This window comes from Magallana gigas, chromosome 2 (assembly GCF_963853765.1).
Source record: "Magallana gigas chromosome 2, xbMagGiga1.1, whole genome shotgun sequence".
Lineage (NCBI taxonomy): Eukaryota > Metazoa > Mollusca > Bivalvia > Ostreida > Ostreidae > Magallana > Magallana gigas.
In genome coordinates this window covers 57,906,971-57,927,446 of record NC_088854.1, presented here as the reverse complement: position 1 = coordinate 57,927,446, position 20,476 = coordinate 57,906,971, and the positions used below count along the sequence as shown (strand labels likewise).

Here is a 20,476-nt window from a genome sequence, read left to right as displayed (position 1 = left end):
TTGAACATCGTCTTTAGGAGCACATTTGTTTCATTCACCAAACTGTAATGCCGACTTTTGTAAAAGTTTATTCAGTATGTATTTCTGTGATACAATGTGTAGTTCATCGTCTTATAAATCACAAATAATAAGAGAGATCCGGAGTCCATGTTCTCCCCTATTTATATGATGCATAGCACTGATGATTTGGAAGCAGAACATTGGTCAAATACTGATTAACGAGAACCGTGTTACCTGACAATGGCTGACTAAAAAATTACGTGAACACCAATTATTTTGTAACAGAGTACCGACACATCAAAAAAAGACTTGTAACTAGTAAATGTATATATAATATTCCATATATATAAAACGCTTCAATCACAGCTTGTATTTGAAATAACTAAATAAAAAATTAAGGTTCACATGTATTACTGGTAAGTACAGTTGATGAACATAATAGGTTTATATGTGACCTCCCTACATTCATGAACATCTACAAATAGTGATTTATATTCCCAATCATTTTCTATTCCATAAAGTGACAATTCCCCATACCTAGTTTTCAAATTAAATACATGTGTAGGTACAAGTAAACAAAATACACTACAGTTATTCTCAACCAATGATCAATAGCCATTAAAATGATGATGAAGCAATTGACAACCAAGGCCGGGTTAAACTGAGGTTATACAGAATCAACATGAATCAGAGCAAGCTGACCACAAAGCTCCATTCTATGTGAGTGGAGAACATGTCAAATCAAAGGATATGTACAAGGAGTGAACCTTAGGAGTTAACGGTAGATCTTGAATCTTGTGATTTAATGTACAAGTCCTGTAGAATACAAAGTATAAAAAGTAATTTACCAGTCATGTTTCAAAGATAACATCATTGTCCATTGTCAGGTCTCATCACATGCTGCTGATTGGCTGACTGACAACCAATCAACAATGAACTAAAACGAGGTCCTCAGACATTACATTATTTATCAGTTCTGACACTGGACTGTACCATACATATCGTTAGTAACATATAAAACTCAATCTGCATTGTATTGTGAACCCCAACAATAACGTTAACAAAGGTTTCAGTGTTTGAAATATTTCTCCACATAAATGAAAGACTTCTGACACATTTCTTGTCAATCAACAGCTAAAAGATGAACCGGCTTGTCATCTTCAGTGATCAGTGCTTTCAGACACTGAAAATAACAAACACTAGCACTTTATGCAAATCAAAAACAAAAGGTACCAGTTGTCATGCATCAACTTATACCAACTTATCAAGGGAAAACTACACAAGAAAAGTTTCAGTGCATTGATGAAGACAAATAAACACAAAAACCAGTCAAAATGCAGTAAAATTAAAATAGACAACCATCACTCATTATAGACTAATTATAGACTGTGGTCATTCGTTGTAGTCCATGTTTTTGATGAACTCGACCGCTGAACAGAACTGTATCCACCAGTACTGCTCCTCTCCCCCGATCCTGTTACCATAGAAACTCTGTATGTACTGAATGGTGGACAGCAGACAGGGAGGGTTTGCCTTGATGATCACAAAGATGATAACAGGGATAAAATCGTCAGCAGCGGGCACCGCTTTCTCGTTGGCCATACTGAGGAGGTTCATGATGGTGGTGGCACAGCGGAACACACACTTGACCTTGTCCTTGGGGGTCTGTAGAAAAAAGCATTCAGTTCAGGGTCAAAATACACACCTAGCTGATTAGATGACACAGCATCTTTTTTTTTAATAAAAAATATGGATCTGTTAAGTTCTAGGATATTGTAGTGAGATGGAGTGATGATCATTTTTGCAGAGTAAGCATTTAAAGTATCAAGTGCCAGAAGAAGGCTTATACAGGCCATGCTATAACATGTGACAAAATCTTCTGATCAGTGAAGCTGACCTTATAAGCATTAATCATGTAGATTTCCTTCTGGGCAGCTGTCCAGGGACACTCGAACTGGTACATTCGCGGAATCCGGAGATCCTTGTGGGACGGAGTTATGACATTACTCAGCTTCTTGATGTGTTCTTGAAACAACCTAAAATACAGTGTATGTATCAGCTATTCAGACTTAATTGTGTATTCTTGAAATAAACAATTCAAAGATTACTATGAACCAGACTGGGAGATGTATTGAAGATTTCTATATATATGAGACTTCAATGTATAAACGTACTGGTCTCTCATGATGTCACCGTCTCCATTGGGGAACATGGCATGTGTGTAGATCCGACTCATGATGTACCTCTCAATGGCCAGCTGTGCATCCTCAATCTGACACTCATTGGCAGCTGGAAAAACAATCGGTCTTGTAAAACTTCCTTATTCTACTCCAAGTGGTCATTCAGTCAATTAATATCTATTGGCTTCATCAACAATTCACATTACACATAAAAAATGTTGTTTATAGTGGCATGGGACATCTGTCTATATTAATAATGTGGATAAAAGTACATTATAATCAAAATACTTTCACTGGTTTAGAATTTTCAAATTTAACAATATTTGACCAAAAAAAATTTTAAAAATTTTTGTAAAAATTGAAAAATCCCCAGAGGGATTCGTACTTGTGACATACAGATTTGTAGTAAATGCTCTACCCATTGCGTCACGCTGTTAGGTGACAATTTGGGGAAAGAAAGTACCAGTATTTATAAAATTACACCTGATTTTCTTGTATACTTCAATAAAATGTACATCACATAATAGAGGTGTACCATACCACCTTAATATATTTGCATTCAATCAATACCTAATGAATTTGCATTGGGATTCCCAAGCACAGAGTACCCCGGTAATGACCTTTACCTCGGTAATGACCTTTACCCCTTACCTTGCCACACTGGGTCCTGATTCATGGCCTGGTACAAGTACTGGAGAAACTGTTCTACATGGTCAGTCTGTAACACAAAAGGAAGTACTACTTAGTCATTGTAACATCACAATTAAGGCTCATTTCCCCTTAAATAGGAAATATATATTGAAATATCCAGATAATTCTTTCTGAAGTTACCCATTAATAGTTCCTACATGTATGTGATGTACTTTAATTAGAATTCAAAACACAATTTCAATCTACAGAAATAGGCATTTATATATGAAAATAGATACTAATACAACAAATTAATAACAATAAAGAAGAAACACAAGTTTAATTGCCCTTCTAAAAATTATAGGAAAAAAACAACATGTACCAAGTAAATCTTAGGATAAATGATAATTACCTTTTCATCAGATACCGTCAGTTTGTTGAAGTCAGACATGAATCTGACAACACTGCTTTCCTTCTTTTCAATGAACAGCTTGACACAGATTCTGGTCATGTGATTCCCACACACCTCCTTGTCCCTAAAATGTTTTATCAAAGCAATTAAAACAGCACCAGAATATTTCAATATTTCAAACCTTAACTTAAAAAAAAAAAAAAATTCTGAAGATGAATTAAGATGCTGAAATCAAGTTTATATAGCAGCATACACCAACTGTTATTACCTTTTGATTCTGCTAAGAAGACGCTGTAGATGTGAGTGGGTTCCCAGCAGGCCTTGCCGACAACGAATTAAATATGAAACGTAAGCAGCACGACTCTGATAATCCTCTTGGAGAGAATGCACCAATTTCCTACATCTGTATTTATTAAAAAACCCATAGTATTCAATCTATCGAGATTTTTAAACAGTGAATTTCTAAAAAATGTTTCTTCCTTACAATTATTTGTAAAAAAAACTATTATAATAGTATAATACCAGAAACTATTTCAAAAATACAAAATTTACCCTTCGCCATCAAAGAGCCTGACACAGCGGATGGCCTCGTGAAGCTGAGCTATGAGGTCCTTATCCTGTAGATTGAGCGCCTCGGCCAGCTGCCCTCGTAACATCTTGTAGATTTCTGCAGGGTCCTTCTTTACCCCCTCCTGCCCCACCTGAGGGGAAAACTCCAGAAGGTTATACCCAAGCTGTATGTCTGTGTTACTTAAAACTATGCGCAGCTTCCGTTTTGTGTCTGTAAATGCGAAACAGGTCTCGAGATTTTCCGGGTCGTAGAGGGGCGGTCCGTGAATATCTTCGTCCTTCACAGACATCCTCTTCTCTTTCATCGCTGTTACATCAATGTTTGTGAGAGGTACCTCTTGGGATACCACAGCACTGACAGCGGGCTTGGTTCGATATTTCTCTAAAATATCTTCTGAGGATTCTATTAACCAAAGAGACACAAAATATATATCACATGTACATTGGTCCATATACATACAAAATCCAGTGTGTACATTGTATATCAAAGCAGAAAGACAAATAATTGTATTCAAACTTCATTTTAATGGATGATGTCATTTCAATTAGTTTTTAATCTTAGAATCTTTTTCTTAAGCAAATTGACAGTGAGCCAATCTACAGAATTGCCACTTTCATTCTTCTAATGTGTTTGACATGTAAATGTTACAAAATCCATCTGATTGTAAAAATATCTTATTTTATTAAGCAGCTTCTCTTCCTTTCTCCCCCTGCTCTATTTACCTCTAGGGGGTGGGTCTCCTCCCTCTGCCTCCTCCACAGATGTATCCACCAGGATGGGTTCTTGAAGCAAGGAAGTGGGAGTGTCTGCATTAAAACCAATTAATTTCATCAATTTACTTCCTACACGTTCAGACCCATATTTTTTTAAAGGTGTAATTCAGAACAAATATTTACATCTACAAAGTATTATTTCCTCTATTTCTTACGGAAACCTATAGTTAATTCATAGCTCTATAGAAACAGCAAGACTGAAATTTACACGCCCCGTTTATCGATTGGTCGAAATCTACAGCTGCTGAAACTGACAGGACAGATATAGACACGCCCTGTTTATCAATTGGTCCAAACCTACAGCGACCTAGAAAAAATCACGGACTGCACGAAATAATCATGACGATGTCAGACTCAAAGTCTCACATGAGGCGATTTGGCCGTTTCTTTTAGCTAACGTACTTACGTACATTGACATTAATTTAGTGAATTTTACTTACCCCTGGTAATCGCTGTAATTTTACATAGAAAATATTCACAGAAGTGTACGTATAATATATTACACTATTTGTGGATATATTCCACCCTCTGAGTGCATATATCCCACTCTCTAGATATACATTCCATTTCTGAGTGTACATTCTACTAAAAGTATACTCCACTCTTTAACTAATAGTTAGTTCATGTTAAGTTAACTTGGAGCAATTAAGAGGGGAGCAGATAAATAAGAGAGTGAGCAACCAAGCTCCTTCTTAATTGCTAAAATTTTACTTAATATGATCTAATTTACTTATACTTTAACCCATTCTTCTATTGGCTGATCAAAAGTTCTGTGCCAATCAATTATTATTTCTCTTTTGTTAACGACTCTCTTAGCAGTCAATCAAAAATGTGACATCACAGAGTCTTAACGATTGAAAACATCACTTAATTGAATGGTGAGCAACTGCTGATTGGATGAAAAAGTGTGTTATGTTGGTGGAGCTTGAATGTGAGTACAATAACTCATTTTATCAATGTAATTGTAAAGTTGGACTTCGATATCTCAAACACTGATATTTCCAATACAATGGCTATATCAAAGTGATTGGCAAGTCCCAAACACTTATTTTTTAAGTGTTTCACCCTTGATATCTTGAATACCTGGACAACTCGAAGTTATCAAACAGTCCCTGGGACTCCCATCGAGTTCAAGAAAAATGAAGGTTGACTGTATATATTGTATGATATTTGATCTATTTCCATTGTGCCGTGTAGGATACTAACCTGCCCCACTGTCCTCTCCACTTGACTTCATGGACTTCTTCTTCATTCCTAAAAAGAAAATTGCAAAACTGCACCGATTTGATAAAATTCAAAAATACTTCATTTTTTAATTTGACAGCTTTCCTTCAATATTTTTAGGATAGTAGTTTTGCATACATGTGTGCAGGGGACACGTAATATACACCAAGTCCACAAGCTACAAAGCATTTAATATGTGTTAATATCCATTTCATTGAATTAATACACGCGTATTGTCTAAAAACATGAAAAAAGACAACAACCAATACATATGAAAATATTTATGTCTCTTCACGTTAAAAATGTTATTTTATTGTCCAGTGTTTTATTAAGCTGATTATTTACAATGAGTTCAAGTCCAACCTGTTAACTTTTATTGTTCATTGTTAAAATACATACTGATTTTCTCAGCAATACTGGCATATGTATATCATAAGGCATAGGCTCAGCAAAGTACTAATATGTGTCCTCTGAATGCAAATCAGTCATTCAGTAAAAAAAAACTACAACCAAATGCTTTAAGCATGAAAACAGCAGTGTCATCCCAAAGCAATCAAAGATACAAACATGCCTCTGTAATGTGAGAATGCAATGGTAGTCCAACATGCTTGATATATAAACATCAATTCTCATTTAATATTTTAACATCAAACTTATATGATAAAAAAAAATAAAAACTTGGAATGTTTTTTTTTTCATCTTACACTCCTTTATAAATTAGTATGGTGTAATTTGTACGAAAAATATTACAGTTTATACATTTTTGCTGAATTTTATTTTTTCACAAGTTAGGAAGATGGTGTATTCAAGAAAAAATAGACACTTGGTGGGGACTCCATTCCACCCACTTGCTATTCTTCCTCTGTCAGATATTCCATCATGCACCATCAATAGTGTAAGTGAAGTTTTTAGAGAAAATGCACTACAGGATAGTAAAAGTAGAAAAAGGTTCTCTGCTAAGCACACCTTCATTCCAGCCCATTACAGCTGAATTAAGCAAGTTCAATACATTACAATGGCCTCTCTAAATAATCAGGCCTCAAAGCTATCAAAAAGTTAGAGTACTCAGCAGATAACACACAGAGAAAAAGAATGCTAGTGGTGATGAAAGTTTACCCAGATGCTGCTGAGTAAATCGGCTGCTTGTTCGGATAATGGAGGAGACATAATGATGAGACCCTGAGAAAAACAGCAATACTCAGTTCTGCTGCCCCCAATTTGTTACACAGTCAAAAAGACTTGCTGCAAGTTAGTACACCAGACAAAATAGTAAAAACCCTACCCTCAATTTTTTTGCCATCTAATAATTCCAAAAGCAAACATAAACAAAAATACTTATCTCATAGTTTTATCTTCACATAACAATGTTGCAAAAATAAAAAGCAACAAGTGCAACATAGGAGCACAGTTGTCAATATGACTTCTGTAGTCTGCACTTGAACACCTCAATAAAACAGGAAGGTGTTTATGTCAGTAACAAACATTAACTGATTACCTGCCAACGAGGAAGGCTCACATGCTTTCATTCTATTTAATTATGATCTGTTTGCTACACCAGCCATAGTAAAAAGTCCCATATCCTTGACCTTAATGAAGGCTACAACTCATCTGGTTGTAGATTAATAGAACCTATCCCTTTCCTAATTTTTTTCATTAGAAACTTATCAATGATAAATTAAAAATTTGCCACATTTAGTTTTGAAAAAACTGAAAGACATTGTAAGCAGAGTGGGAACTAGCCATTATTACCTATCTCTCTTGCACAAATTTTAGAGAGCCCTTGCAAGCGCCCACTGCTTAGCAAGCCTCTGATGAAAAAGTAAAAATAGAGTTCTTACGACAGGTGTGTCTGAGGACACCATAGAGGGGCGAGATATGGAGATAGATGCCCATTTACCTTTGTTGAGTTTGACTTTCAGGTTCCTAAAGAAGCTCTTGTTGTTGTCCCTCTGACTCTTCTCTTTGGCAGCCGCTGCTTCCTGTAAAACAAACATAGTCCCGCACTGTTTACTTCCTTAACAACAACATCACAGATAACTTCAAGGATTCTGGGTACAGATTTTCATCATGCAGACTTTGTGGTTCCATTTATATTACATGCATTTAATGTACATGTAAATCTTCATCTTAGCTACAAGGCATGCATTTTTTTTGGAGTGCCAAATCCTACAGAAAGTATGCAGAATGTTCACTTATTTATAACACTTTATCAAACAAATGTAAAGTTTTCCTCAATTGAAACCTCAAGTAGTTTTTCAAAATTTACATACAACATTCAATGTTATGATTTTTAGTTGAAAAAAAAATATTACCGTACATGTATTTCATTTTTTTTCAAGTACGGTATGTATTTTTACCTTTTCCTCAGACTTGTCTGACACATTGTCAAAGCTTGCGGACCTAGAGGACTTGGCAAAAGGGACAGCGTCTGAGCCACTGGAGTCACTGGTGAGGCTGTCCTGGCGGGAGCGAGGTAGGGGACCCCCCTTTGTGTTCCCCTCCTTGACATCGATCAGAGAGTCGACCTGGAATGTCTGCTGTAAGCTGGCTGCCGAGTCCGCCCAGGTTTTGACGGATGATTGGTCAGAGTTTTCGTCCCCTCCCAGGTTAATCAGGGTCTCAGTGGTGCTTTCTGTTGACTCGGTAGGAATCGGATCATACATGATCACGGACAGGCGCTTGGTGCTGAACGCAGTGTTCTGTTGCTCCGACAATTTGACGTTGTTTGAGGTGTCTATTAATGAGTCAAGTGACTGGGAGTCAATGGACCGAGGGGTTCCTCCAAAACCAGAGTCAGAAAAACTGTAGGTAGCACCGCAAACCACAGCTGATCGTGACTTCTTGGTTCCTACAGATTTAAATATAGTACATATTAATTTGATTTACATGAAGCAAGCAGACTGAAAAAACACAAAAGTGTTATAAAAACATGATCACCCCATCTTCATATAGTAACAAGTAAAGTTAAATAACAAGTAGAATACAAAAATCAATTAACACTGACAAATTAAGAAACAAGATTTACCTAAACTCTTTTCATCCATGTCTTTTTTAACATTACTTATAGCTGGACAGCTAACTCGTTCCAGAGGTTTTGGACCATTAAACATAGGGTTTTCAAATGCTAGGAAGCTTGCGTTTTCTGGTCGAGAGAGAGGATCAAATGCTGCTTGGTCCTGGTGATTGACTTTTGGTGAAGACTGACTGGTTGGCACTGGAGGTTTGAAGTGTTCTTGTGTTTTCCCAGCAGGGAGGAAGTCTGATTGAGAAAAACGGAGTAGAGATTGTGCATTTCCTGACTGTAGACTACTGCTGTCCTCTAATTGTGAGGGGAGAGAGTACCGATCAGGTTGTGATGAAGCCGTGCTTGGAAGTGGGTGAGTCATTCGGTCTTTCTGCCTGGGTAAGGGAACAGGGTGAGGGAGTTTATCCAGGTCCAGGGGTGGGGCTGATGACATAGCGTGAGGTGCTTTGTCCATCAGGAGAGGTTCCAGGGGTTGGGAAGTAGGAAGCTTGTCCTGCTGCTGGGGAGGGGGAGGGAATTTTTCAGGTTGTTGCAGAGGTTTAAATGTCTGTTGGGAGGAATGTGTACCTTGTTTCTGACTAGAACTATGCTCCGGCACAGCCAGGAGATTACTGGACTTGGCCCGGGGCTGATATAACCTTTGAACAGGTTTGGGGGGAGGTAAGGAGAGTCTGTTAATGTCACTCGGGTGGAGAGGGTCTTCATCCATAAACACTTCATTGTGGGGGAAGGGCTTTGCAGATTTCCTGTTGACTTTGATCTTTGCTGGGAGTAAGGGCACAGCGGCCTCAGCTCCACCCGATGCCTCCATCCCTTGCCCTATCGGTAGATCCTCACTCGGACTGCGCCGACCTAATCCAAGCAAAACAAGAAAATCTTATTCAACTCTTATTTCAGATTTATTCCACTGGCTTTTTTTTTCATAGTCGTTCCCAGTTAATTTCACTAGTGACAAACCTTCAGAGTTTTCCAGATTCCCAGCATCTCCTGACATGATTGAGGCCAGGTCTGTGACACTACCTACATCATCCTGTAGAGATGAATCAATTAAAGTCTGTAAGTACTAAAACTATCTGACACAAATTTCTTCTGAGAGACTTCAAATCCTACAAATGACATTCATTTCCTGTCTTCCCATTAACTGAACAGTTCAGTGACACAGCTATTTCTGTTTTGTACTTGATTCACTGATATTTTTTGTTCTTTAAAATGACCTGATTTCAATGAAGTACATGCTGTCCAGTGTTACACATCTGGCATCACTTTTTACACACCTGACATCACCTGTTACACACCTGATCAAACTCAGACAGGGCCTGTTTGTCCTCCGTGTCGCTGGCCAGTACGTCCGTACTCCAGGCGTCACTAGCCGTCTCTGACACCTCCGACACATGCTGCAATAAAACAAAGGTCAAGCCTCTTCACAGCTGTATTCATACTCACTAATATGGATGATTTAAAGATTAATATATAGGTATGTATGATTCTCTACAATCACTTGGGGTGGAATCTACTTGTCAATGGAAACAGGTGACTGTTTCCTCCATTTTTATACCCTGGTACACAACCGTTTAAAGAAAATTGTATTTCAAGTAGAAACCTTCATCATTGAATATTACTTGCTTTAATTTCAATTACAAAATATGACTTAATTTGATCTAATGAATAAATATCGTGATGCTAGATATCAGTAGTGGCCCTTACTTCCTGTCGCGGGAGGAAGCTGCTGCGAACTAGTTCCTCTAGCCTATCGTACTGGTTCCCCTCTGGTGGCGGCTCCGAGTCACTGGCCAGAACATCTGTGCTCCATGTATCACTCACTGTGGACTTGGTCTCCACTCCTATGGAAAATATTAAACACGTAAAACTCTGTATATCATACAACTTCCTTTTCATTTTCATTTCATTTGAAGGATCACAAGTCTTATGATGGTGGTAGACATTTCTTAACAATATACTTTGCATGTTTATTTCTTTTTACAATTTAAATTACACAGATAATAGAGTACTTCTAAAATGTCAGCAATCATAAGCGTCCTTACTCTCAATTTCGGATCTAATTTCAAATTTTCCAAATCTGTCTGTGACATCTTCTCGGTTTGGTTTTGGAACTGTTTCAGGGAGGGGAGGAATCTCGGGGAGAGGCATCTGAGGGGGTGGGGGCTCCTCCACACTTCCTGCCTGTGAGAGGGGCGTGTCTCGGCCACTGATGTTGGGAGTACCCCGCCCACTGACGTTAGCGGAGATCATGTCTGACATGTTGTCATTGTCGTCATCTTCCTCTACCGACCCCACGGAGTGACTGGAGGCGGCCTCCGAGAACGCCTCCTGGATCTCGCTGGTGTTTCCTGTAAGGGACAAGTCTGCAAATAACCACCCACATTGGGTTAGGGGAGCACAAGACACACAAGACAACATGTTAATACATAGGCTGGGTACAATTAACATTACAACACAAAAATATATATGTATGATTGTGAAAAAAACAAAATAACAACATATAAATTACATGTGTTTTTTTATCAATGGTTTCCTTGTTTGATAATGACTTTGTTTGATACTTTACCAATAGATTCCTGGTCCTGAGAGAGAGAGAACCTCGTCCTCTTGGATGTGAACATCCCAGCATTCTCTGCCTCCTCGTAGTTAGGGACGTCATGGTATTTGACCCGCCGAGGTTTGTTTTCCTGATCCATGGACAACACTTTCTGTTCAGACATCATTCCCGGACATTCCGAGTCTACGTTCAGAGGAACCACCAGAATCTCCTTAACCATCTCATCTTGTCCGGCTAACGAACTCGCCCCCTCCGATAATCCTCGCTGTTTCTTGTCTGAAATTAACACCAACAGCAGCCTTTCATTTTTTAACTAAAGTATATATATATATATATATATATATATAGGAAATAAATGTACCAAATAATTTGTGTATTCTGATTACAATCTGAGAAAAATTGGATCTCAACATATATGTGGGTTTTAAGACCAATCTGGTTTCATGATTCGATGCATCACATAAAAATGTAACTACAACAAGGTCGTAAGAGTTTCCATGAACACTGTGAATAATAGTTTTTTCATTCAGATATTTGTATATTTAGAGCATTTATTCTATAAATAAAAACTTTATCACGCAACTCCTTTATTTTAAAAACATGTAACCTTAGCTTGGTTCTGGAAATTAAGACTAAAAGTCTAACTTTTATATCGTTATCAACACACTTCCCCAAAGTAAATTCATACCAATTTGAAAATTCCTATCACATTTCCCGCATTGATAAAGGGACATGTTATTTCACTTCCCCATTTTTGCTCTTTACCAAATTTTAATTCTTTTTATAAAATTACTTGCTTCCCTATTTTAGTTCAAGATTGCACCTACTTCTATCTAATCCACCTGCTGCTTGCTTTCAACTTCCTCATATTAAGAACTTAAAACTTTGGAAATCATGATGATTAAGGGGCGGTTTGGACAATTCATGTCACCAAGTACATCTCACACATTCAGGAAATGAGGAAACGCAAAAACAGGGCATTCTCAAAATACTTAAGATTGATAATACATGTCAAAAGACAAAAATACAACTTGAAAATTCATTTTCTTTTTTTACTGTTTACAATTCTTTTTTTCTTTTATCCTACAAACTAAATTACTTCTGATTTTTACTGTATTTTCATTACCACTTGGTAAATAACTTAAAAACTTTTTGAAATACTATTTCAAAAAATTTGTTGATTATTAAGAGTAAATGTATTTAATTTTCTAAGTCTAATATTAACAAATAACATTCAAATGTACCTTGTTTTCATCTTAAAGGACAATTTACCTTTCTAATAATAACTCACTGGAACATGTTAATTTTGGATCGTAAGTCAAAAGTCTATCATCACAATTACATTGATTTTTTGCCTGTTTCTCTATCATGAAAAAAAAAATCACCCACTTTAAGTCACACCTTAAGGTTTCCACTTGATTTTACGCAAAAGAATCCTAGTTAACGGCAAGTATATAAGGTAGTATATATACTTTTATTGTCATGAATGTTGCAAAAATAATTCACATTACTAAGTGATCAGATCTGATATCAAATCTCTTCCGAGAATCTGAATTAAAGTTAAGTATGTTGACTAACACTGCATAGCAGAAAATTACTTCAACAAGTTAATTTCCTCCTATACAGTTTTACTTCACACATTTCACTTATCCTTCAGATTCATCTTAAAGTTTATAAGGAAATTGTGAAAGACAAAAATTATATCAAAAATAAATCTTAATCAGAACTCTTTAAAGGATGAGCTCAGGAAAGCTTATGCAATACCTTTGTGTGACTTTTTTTCTTTTGGTGACCCTGGGGGCATGCTGCTAGCAGCAGAAACCTGTGGGGTGGGGCAGTTGAGCAGGGTAGGGATACGAGATAGAAGTTCCTCCAGCTGTTTCTTCTCTGCTGTGCTGTCACTGAGATTGGAGGTTAGAGTCCGAGTCAAGGATATCTACAACAAAACATATACATGTAGAGTAAATATAAAGGTCAAGGATATCTACTACAAAAAATAAAAAGGAGATATCGAGATTAGAGCCCAATTCAAAGATATCTACAATAGAACTTAGAGAATAGATATCAAAGTAAGAGTCTAAGTCAAGGTCATCTACTATGTAACATGTGAAGTAGATATCAAGGTTAGAGTCCAGGTCAAGGATATCTACAATACAAAACATACAGGGAAGATATCAAAGTCAAAGTCTAAAATAAGAATATCTACAACACAATAAAAGATACTTCATATTAAAAGTAAAATTCATATCAAGTTTTTAATCAAGAGTTCAAATCAAAGATATCAAATTATGAAATATGTACATGATGTATAGGATATAAAAGTTGAAATGTTTCATTATCTTGTAAGCAGCAAACACAGTAACAGATTACCAAATATTTCATGTATCATTACTCTGGTACTGTTTTCAGCCAGTGTAACATCTGTTTCTATTTTTGGAACAGCAAAGACAGCTCTGATAGAGAACATTGAGAGCAATTTAAACAGCTCTACTAATCAAGTGTTAATAATGCATATCATTCATATGCTATTACACAAATTTGTTTGCATACATGTCCTTAACTTCACTTGCGTTTCAGATACTTATAGATATTCCACAAAAACTCACAAAAATCTGGTTCACTAATGCATTGTTCCTATTTTTAAACACACATAAGGAATTTTTTTGATTATATTGATAAAATAAATACACAAGATATTTCAATATCATAAACACAGACATGATTCCTGTCGTTGATACAAGAGTCTGGCTATAATAGAGGGAACTTTTATTTCATATATAAATTTTATTATATGAGGTGACCTTTAACAATAATAAAATCAACCATCATCTCATCTGTACACAAGCATCAAAACTACTAAATATGTTCGAAGCATGTTGGTAGGAGATCATCATACGTAATAATGCAACAACATTTTCCAAAGATAGATATTCAAAAAGTTCACAAAAATGTGGCTTGTCAAAACTGTTGTGAAATTAAAATACACTAAACTTTAATGGCATACTATAAATGCTTCCTATAAACTATTGATGCATCCACAAGATAAATACCCCTGGCCAATATATAGGAGAATGATTGATGATGGGACCCATAATATAAAGCCTATTTTATGTTGACCAAGTTCATAATACAGAGTTGAGGTATTTCATACACACATGTAATACTAGGTAGAAATTTGACCATTATATCCATAATAGAGATATAGGCAATGTACCATTAGGGGTCAACATGTGCATAGTTTGCACTGAATGAATACAGTACGGGGTGCACTTCGGACCCCCTTAAATTGTTTGACTTGCCAAGATGGGTGCTACAGGTAGCAAGACAATCAGAAAAAGTGTCTTCAATGTGTGCTGGATTGAGCATACAGGTTTCAAGGCCTATGATATACATGTTTCCTCTCTCTGAATAAAAGGTCAAGTCTTTTCACAACCTCAATTGTGATTCAGGAAGGAAGAACTACTTCATTTAATATCATATAGTCATTTCCAATGCTTAATACACAGCTTTTATAACCAAACAATATAAACAAACAATCATTCTTTCTATATCTTAAAGCGTATCATCTTTAAATACGTGTTTCTGAACAGAGCATATGTATATGCATGAACAATACATCAATATTTTGAATAAACGTTTCCTCATTCAACTGAATATAACAAATTAAAGCATGAATTTCAGAATTTCCTTTGGCTCAAATAATGTATATACTGTACAAAACTTTGTTTGGTACCCCTCATTTCCTAGGTATGTGATAATGATTTTAAAACCATTGACTTTGAATACTCAGCTTCAGTGTTACAATTTTTGTATTATGAAGTTTATCTTCTATAATCAAGTAATGTATTATAAGACTTTGGGTGGAAGAAATACAACTAGTGTTCATAACCAATGCCCTCTTTACATCAATCAATATACAGATTGCAGCATGCGGGTAAAGCCTGCCTAACCACTGGAAACATGCCCATTTTATGCATTCATAACATACCAGTATTAATCATATCGTATTATGCATTACACAATTTGTCATAACAGATTCACTTAAAAATTTTCGAAGGACAACATGATAATTGCTTGTAATTTTTTTTCTAATCAGATTTATTTTGCACAGATAAACTAGTGAAGTATAATCGTATCTATAATTTCAATCTGATCAAAAAACAATTTCAAGAAAATTTACATCATAATTATTATGCATAAAAAGTCTTCCTTTCAATCAGTTTACTGGTACCTACTAGAAAAGATTTGACAAACATTATACTGTCGAACCTCAAACTCAATGTGGCAGAGAAAATAACTTTAAGATGCTAAAGGTAAAATGCAGAAAGAAACTGAAGTGGGAGCATTCAACTCTCTTTGATATATCCATCATATTTAGAACTTCAGCGTTTCAAATACATAAGTTTAACTTTATTTTCATCAAAGAAATTTTGATACTCAAGACTAACTACTGACAGAAAAAATGAATCTTGACCAATTCTGTGCTCTAAATTTTCCCAAAATAAAAAAATTCCAACAAAAAATGATAAATCTGTTTAATTTGATAAACTGCATACTGTGCATCATATAACTATTTTGTGTTCAAAACTTACCAGAAAATTAAGATCTTGCAGTGTAATGAGAACTGATGATCTAGCTACACTGATCATGTGATTGTTACTGGGAGGGGTTACAACCTCTGACCCCACACCCTCTAGTAAAACATCCAGCAAGGAGGTGATACAACCCTATAAAGAAAGTCAAGAAAAAAAATATAAACAACTTTTTTTAACTCATTTTTTTCAAAATCTCTAACAAATTGATGCATTTTTGAAAATTCTGCAAAATTTTAAATTGTGTTTTTGTTTCATTCTTTTTACACAACAAATGTACAAACTTACAGAAAAATCAGATTATACAGGTATTACCAAGACGAAGAGTATTTTACTTTTCAAACTGAAATAGGATAGGCTTTAGCGTAATGCCATAAACTTAGGAGCTTCACCTTCTCAAACCTCTCATAGAGATCTTTCTCCTTGGACTCTGCCTCCCACTGAGAAACAGCAAGGACCTGGATAATCTGAGCTATCTGCATTAGATTGTGTCGAGCTATGTGGCTGATATGGATGTCCGATGTGATTCCGTACGGATCAGGATCAATGATGGCCGGACAAATGAACAGAGAGAAGACAAGATCCGCACACACTGCACGAACTTGCTCCTCAGTATGTCTGCCAGTTTTCAACAAGGCCCGATATACTTGTGAAACTAGCCAAGCTAGATTTGAAGGGAAGCAATGAATATTGTTTTTAATTGACAGAATAAACCTATTTGATAAAATAACTAATTTGTCTACTATAAATTTTCTATATTCATTGCATTTCTTCTCGTAATCTTCACTGGTAGGTTCCCCAAAACGCCGTACTCTTTCCTGGGAAGGGAAACGATGCAAAGCTTTTTGTGGGTCTATATCATAAAACCACTCATCTTCCATAAGTAATCTCATCACAGGGTCGTGTAGTGCTGCCGTGAGAAAAAGTTTGGCCGAATACAAAGAATCAAATAATAGCTTTACTGCCACACTGAATCCACAGTTTCCTTTTCGTAATAGAAATCTTGGATTGTCACTAGAGGTTAATTGAAGTTCTGCAAGATGCTTGACAGTCTGAATCACAGAAACTTCATCTTCAGTAAAAACAACATTTCCAAATACTGAGGTCAACAGCAGAGAAATGAACTTTCTTAAGCTGTCTTGTGAAACCTTCTCAACACTGTCAATGAGAGATGCCACAATAAAATGATTATCTTTTAAGAACTTTAAAAAATCCCCATATTTGGTTTCATGGTAACTAAGATGTTTGTAACTGTCTACAAAATTTGTAAATTCTAAATTGTTGGTTTGGTAGTAGCACTCCCTTGGTGTGACAGTGTTTGAGGAGGCCTGCAGTTGCTCCAGACATGATCGCTGTTGTCGTACAATCCATGATTCGTGGTACAGATCCTCTGCCAATTTTTTAGCTTCTTCATACAGACCATGAATCTGTGACTTTTCAGCACTTACAAACAGTTGCTCCTGCTTTAACTGCCTTGCTAGCTCTAGTAGTTCCATCTTACTTTTCTTATCAATCCTCACAGGGGAAATCTGTTACTGAACATGTTGATCTATATCACTGAAGTCTCCTATAAAAATAAAATGCACAAAATAATTTCAAGCTTAGTGCAAATAAAAGTAAATTATTCTTTTAATAAAAGTTAGTCTTATTCAATCATGGTCCCGTTATATATTTTTCTGATAAATTATAGTATTTTCTAAAGAAACCCTATTTCTAAAACTAAAACATGTGTAACAGGATGGGAATGATGACAGATCAGACTGTGATTAAACCCGAACCACTGAAGCTCTACCCACTTAGCTATCTGGCACCTGTATTTGGACTGGTCTGACTGACACACCTGTATACTTTGCCAAAACAATCTGAAGTCATTCTTTTAAAATTTGATTAACTCAAAAAGCATCTCCACACAACCAGAACTTTAATAAAATTACAACTAGTAAATTCTTACAACAATGATCTTTTCAATGTACACAATGGAGAGTGCCATTTTCTATGATTATTTGATAATCTTTTAAAGGACAGAACGGTGATTGGTCATTTCAGTGGGAGATCCAGTTTCAATTTTATGCATATTTAATAGTTGTCCACACACAATAAAAATTTAACTGTAGCTAACAATAAACCAAAAATATTCAATACTCTTTATAAGGAGTGCAAGTCGTATGACACTTATTGTTTTCAGTGGAAAGGGGGAGGGTCCAGCTCCGTATCGAAAACAGCGTATATTTGCCTATTTTCGTTGCGATTGAAATAGTTTTAATGGTCACATGTTGTTTTAATTTTTGTAACAATCAGACCTTGTCATGCTGATAGCGAATCTGTTGTGGCCCTACACAGCGTAGAGGAGAGTCACTCGAGGACAAGTGATCGAGTGGTTCAATGCATGATGAGCACTCTACATACAGCCGAGTCCGAGGCAGACTTTACACTGCGACTGTCATTTCTGATCTGACACAGAAACTCTTTGTAATCGAAATAAGATATAAGAAAGACATTAAGGTAATTTTTGATGTTACCTGAGAGATATCCCCGTAAACCTAGCGTTTGGTTTACCTCCCACTCTGAAATGACTTCTGCCATGTTTACGATTCAGTGCGCTTGCGCAATCCAAACTAGTTGTGAAACCAGTTTTACATCTGCAGACAGCAAAATTGTTTCCGAAAAAAGCAACGTTTTGGAACTATAATACATGTAATATTTTTCATGCAAACAGTTAGTTTGATTAATTATTTCTTAATAATTTTTTTGGTGTTAAAAAGTATTTGATCTAAGTATTTGAGCGAGATACAGATTGGTTCCATTGACATCATTTCCAGGTGCATTTGGTTTCTCTCCACTGTGAAATAAAAAAAAACAGCATTTATTCTTATTTTTTCTCTTTAAACCAATACCTTATTGTTAGTTTTTTGTTTTCTTCTTTTCATCTGTATCTTTCTATAGTCTGTCTTGTTTTATCAATATTTATATAACATTTAAATATTTCAATTTGTTCATTTTGACCTTGATGTAGGGAGAGGGCTAAATAAGCTGTGCCTGCTGCCCTATCCCATTCAATTTACATGTATTATATTGAATAAAATATTGTTTAAATAAAAACAAAATAAAAAGAAAGTTTATAAAATTGAACATTAATTTTTTGCCCCATTTGTGAGGCAGTCAAGATCATGAATTCTATTACTGTAACATAACTTATAAAGAATCTTCATAGATAACAATTGGCCTTGCAATTTTCAAGGAGTTAAAAATGTTAAATTGTCTTATAATATTGACAATATGGGACAAAGACAAATGGCAAGAGGTCACCTAAAAATCTCCATGCAGGTATCAAATTGGTCAATCACAAGGTATATAAAGAGATAAAATTTAATAGTATACCGGTATATACAGAAGTGATCAAAGACCTTTCAGAGTCCAAAGTTTTGGTATGTTTGCATATAGGTATAGGAGCACAACTTGCTCTCAATCTGCTTATTATGACAAATGATGACAACTTGTTTCTTAATTCAGATTTCTTTTTATATATTTATTACACAACAATGAACATTCCAGCAGAAAGCAATTATTTACATTTGAAAAAGTGGCTGCAGTAAAGTACATGCATACTGTAGATTCCTAATTGAATGCGAGAAATTAATATCCATGTAAAATCACAAGAAGCACACCTCGAAGGTTTTAAACTACCGGGCAGTATGTGAAATTATGATAAAAAAGGTTAATTATTTATGATTTATAATTTTTGCAATTTGATACAAAATGGCAGAATCATAGAATATCAAGTACCCTCATAAAATAAGGAATCTACAGTAAATTTATGTACAAACATAAATTATAATGATAGAGTGCAATATTATAAAGCAAACAAAATTGGCTGCATGTTCACACTAAATTGACAGTTATATATGTACAACTTTGATTTTCTAAACTTGGGATAGTTACATGGAAAATACTGAATATGAGGATGTAAAGTTTCATTATAATAATCATGAAATAAATAATTTTAAAAAATTAAAATTATAATTACATCATAAAATATACAACATAATATTTCAATAATAATGAAATAAAAGGCAATAAACAAGTCTATATCATAAATGCATTACCTTGTTGCTTTATATCTCTAATTTTGTTTTTGAGCAAAGTTTTTTTTCAATTCAGTAAGTTTGCAACTTAGTTTGGTACATCCTCTTACTACATGTATATATATTTTTCATTTAATCAAACAATAAAATGCTCGTTTTACTGGTCTTAAAGGTACAGCAGATGTGGGCAATGCAGGAAAAAACCAAATACATGTACAATTGGTGTATATAACTCAAAACGCTTAACCCAACAAATTATCTATATATATCATATTTGGGAGAGCCAGCTAGTTCAGCTTTTTCTATAAATTAATCAATAAAATGTATTAAAACAACATAACTTCATCTTTGGTTGTTCATGATGGTATGAAGGTAGCAAGCATATCAGAAAAATGCCAATTTTGATCATCAATACTACCAGGTACCTTCA

At 35.4% G+C, this 20,476-nt stretch overlaps 1 protein-coding gene across 4 annotated transcripts; it reads right to left on the bottom strand.

Annotated features, from left to right (window-relative positions):
• Nucleotides 1-52: 52 nt before the first annotated feature.
• Nucleotides 53-18,638, bottom strand: LOC105332370 (GTPase-activating protein and VPS9 domain-containing protein 1). Of its 4 annotated transcripts, XM_066077475.1 has the most exons (23): nucleotides 18,484-18,638; nucleotides 16,357-17,531; nucleotides 15,965-16,099; nucleotides 13,137-13,308; nucleotides 11,382-11,648; nucleotides 10,858-11,178; nucleotides 10,520-10,656; nucleotides 10,111-10,209; nucleotides 9,773-9,845; nucleotides 9,383-9,667; nucleotides 8,816-9,049; nucleotides 8,148-8,638; nucleotides 7,688-7,769; nucleotides 6,907-6,969; nucleotides 5,773-5,820; nucleotides 4,516-4,599; nucleotides 3,775-4,195; nucleotides 3,491-3,625; nucleotides 3,223-3,346; nucleotides 2,832-2,898; nucleotides 2,175-2,289; nucleotides 1,898-2,036; nucleotides 53-1,665 (listed from the first exon to the last, which is right to left on the bottom strand). In XM_066077475.1, exons 2-23 carry the CDS (start codon nucleotides 17,458-17,460, stop codon nucleotides 1,393-1,395), a joined length of 4,869 nt encoding a protein of 1,622 aa, XP_065933547.1. In that variant the 5' UTR covers nucleotides 17,461-17,531; nucleotides 18,484-18,638; the 3' UTR covers nucleotides 53-1,392. The 4 variants fall into 4 exon arrangements, with proteins under 4 accessions (XP_065933547.1, XP_011433244.3, XP_065933546.1 ...); XM_011434942.4 differs by having other exon boundaries at nucleotides 8,816-9,667; XM_066077474.1 differs by having other exon boundaries at nucleotides 8,816-9,667; nucleotides 10,858-11,163.
• Between the last annotated feature and the right edge of the window lie 1,838 nt (nucleotides 18,639-20,476).

Excerpts from the sequence above, each read along its gene's own strand:
- LOC105332370 (XM_011434942.4), bottom strand. The coding sequence starts at position 17,460 with ATGGAACTACTAGAGCTAGCAAGGCAGTTAAAGCAGGAGCAACTGTTT. Across the intron at positions 8,639-8,815 it reads CATGGATGAAAAGAGTTTAG|GAACCAAGAAGTCACGATCA; the intron begins GTAAATCTTGTT and ends TTAAATCTGTAG. Across the intron at positions 3,347-3,490 it reads CTTCTTAGCAGAATCAAAAG|GGACAAGGAGGTGTGTGGGA; the intron begins GTAATAACAGTT and ends AAAACATTTTAG.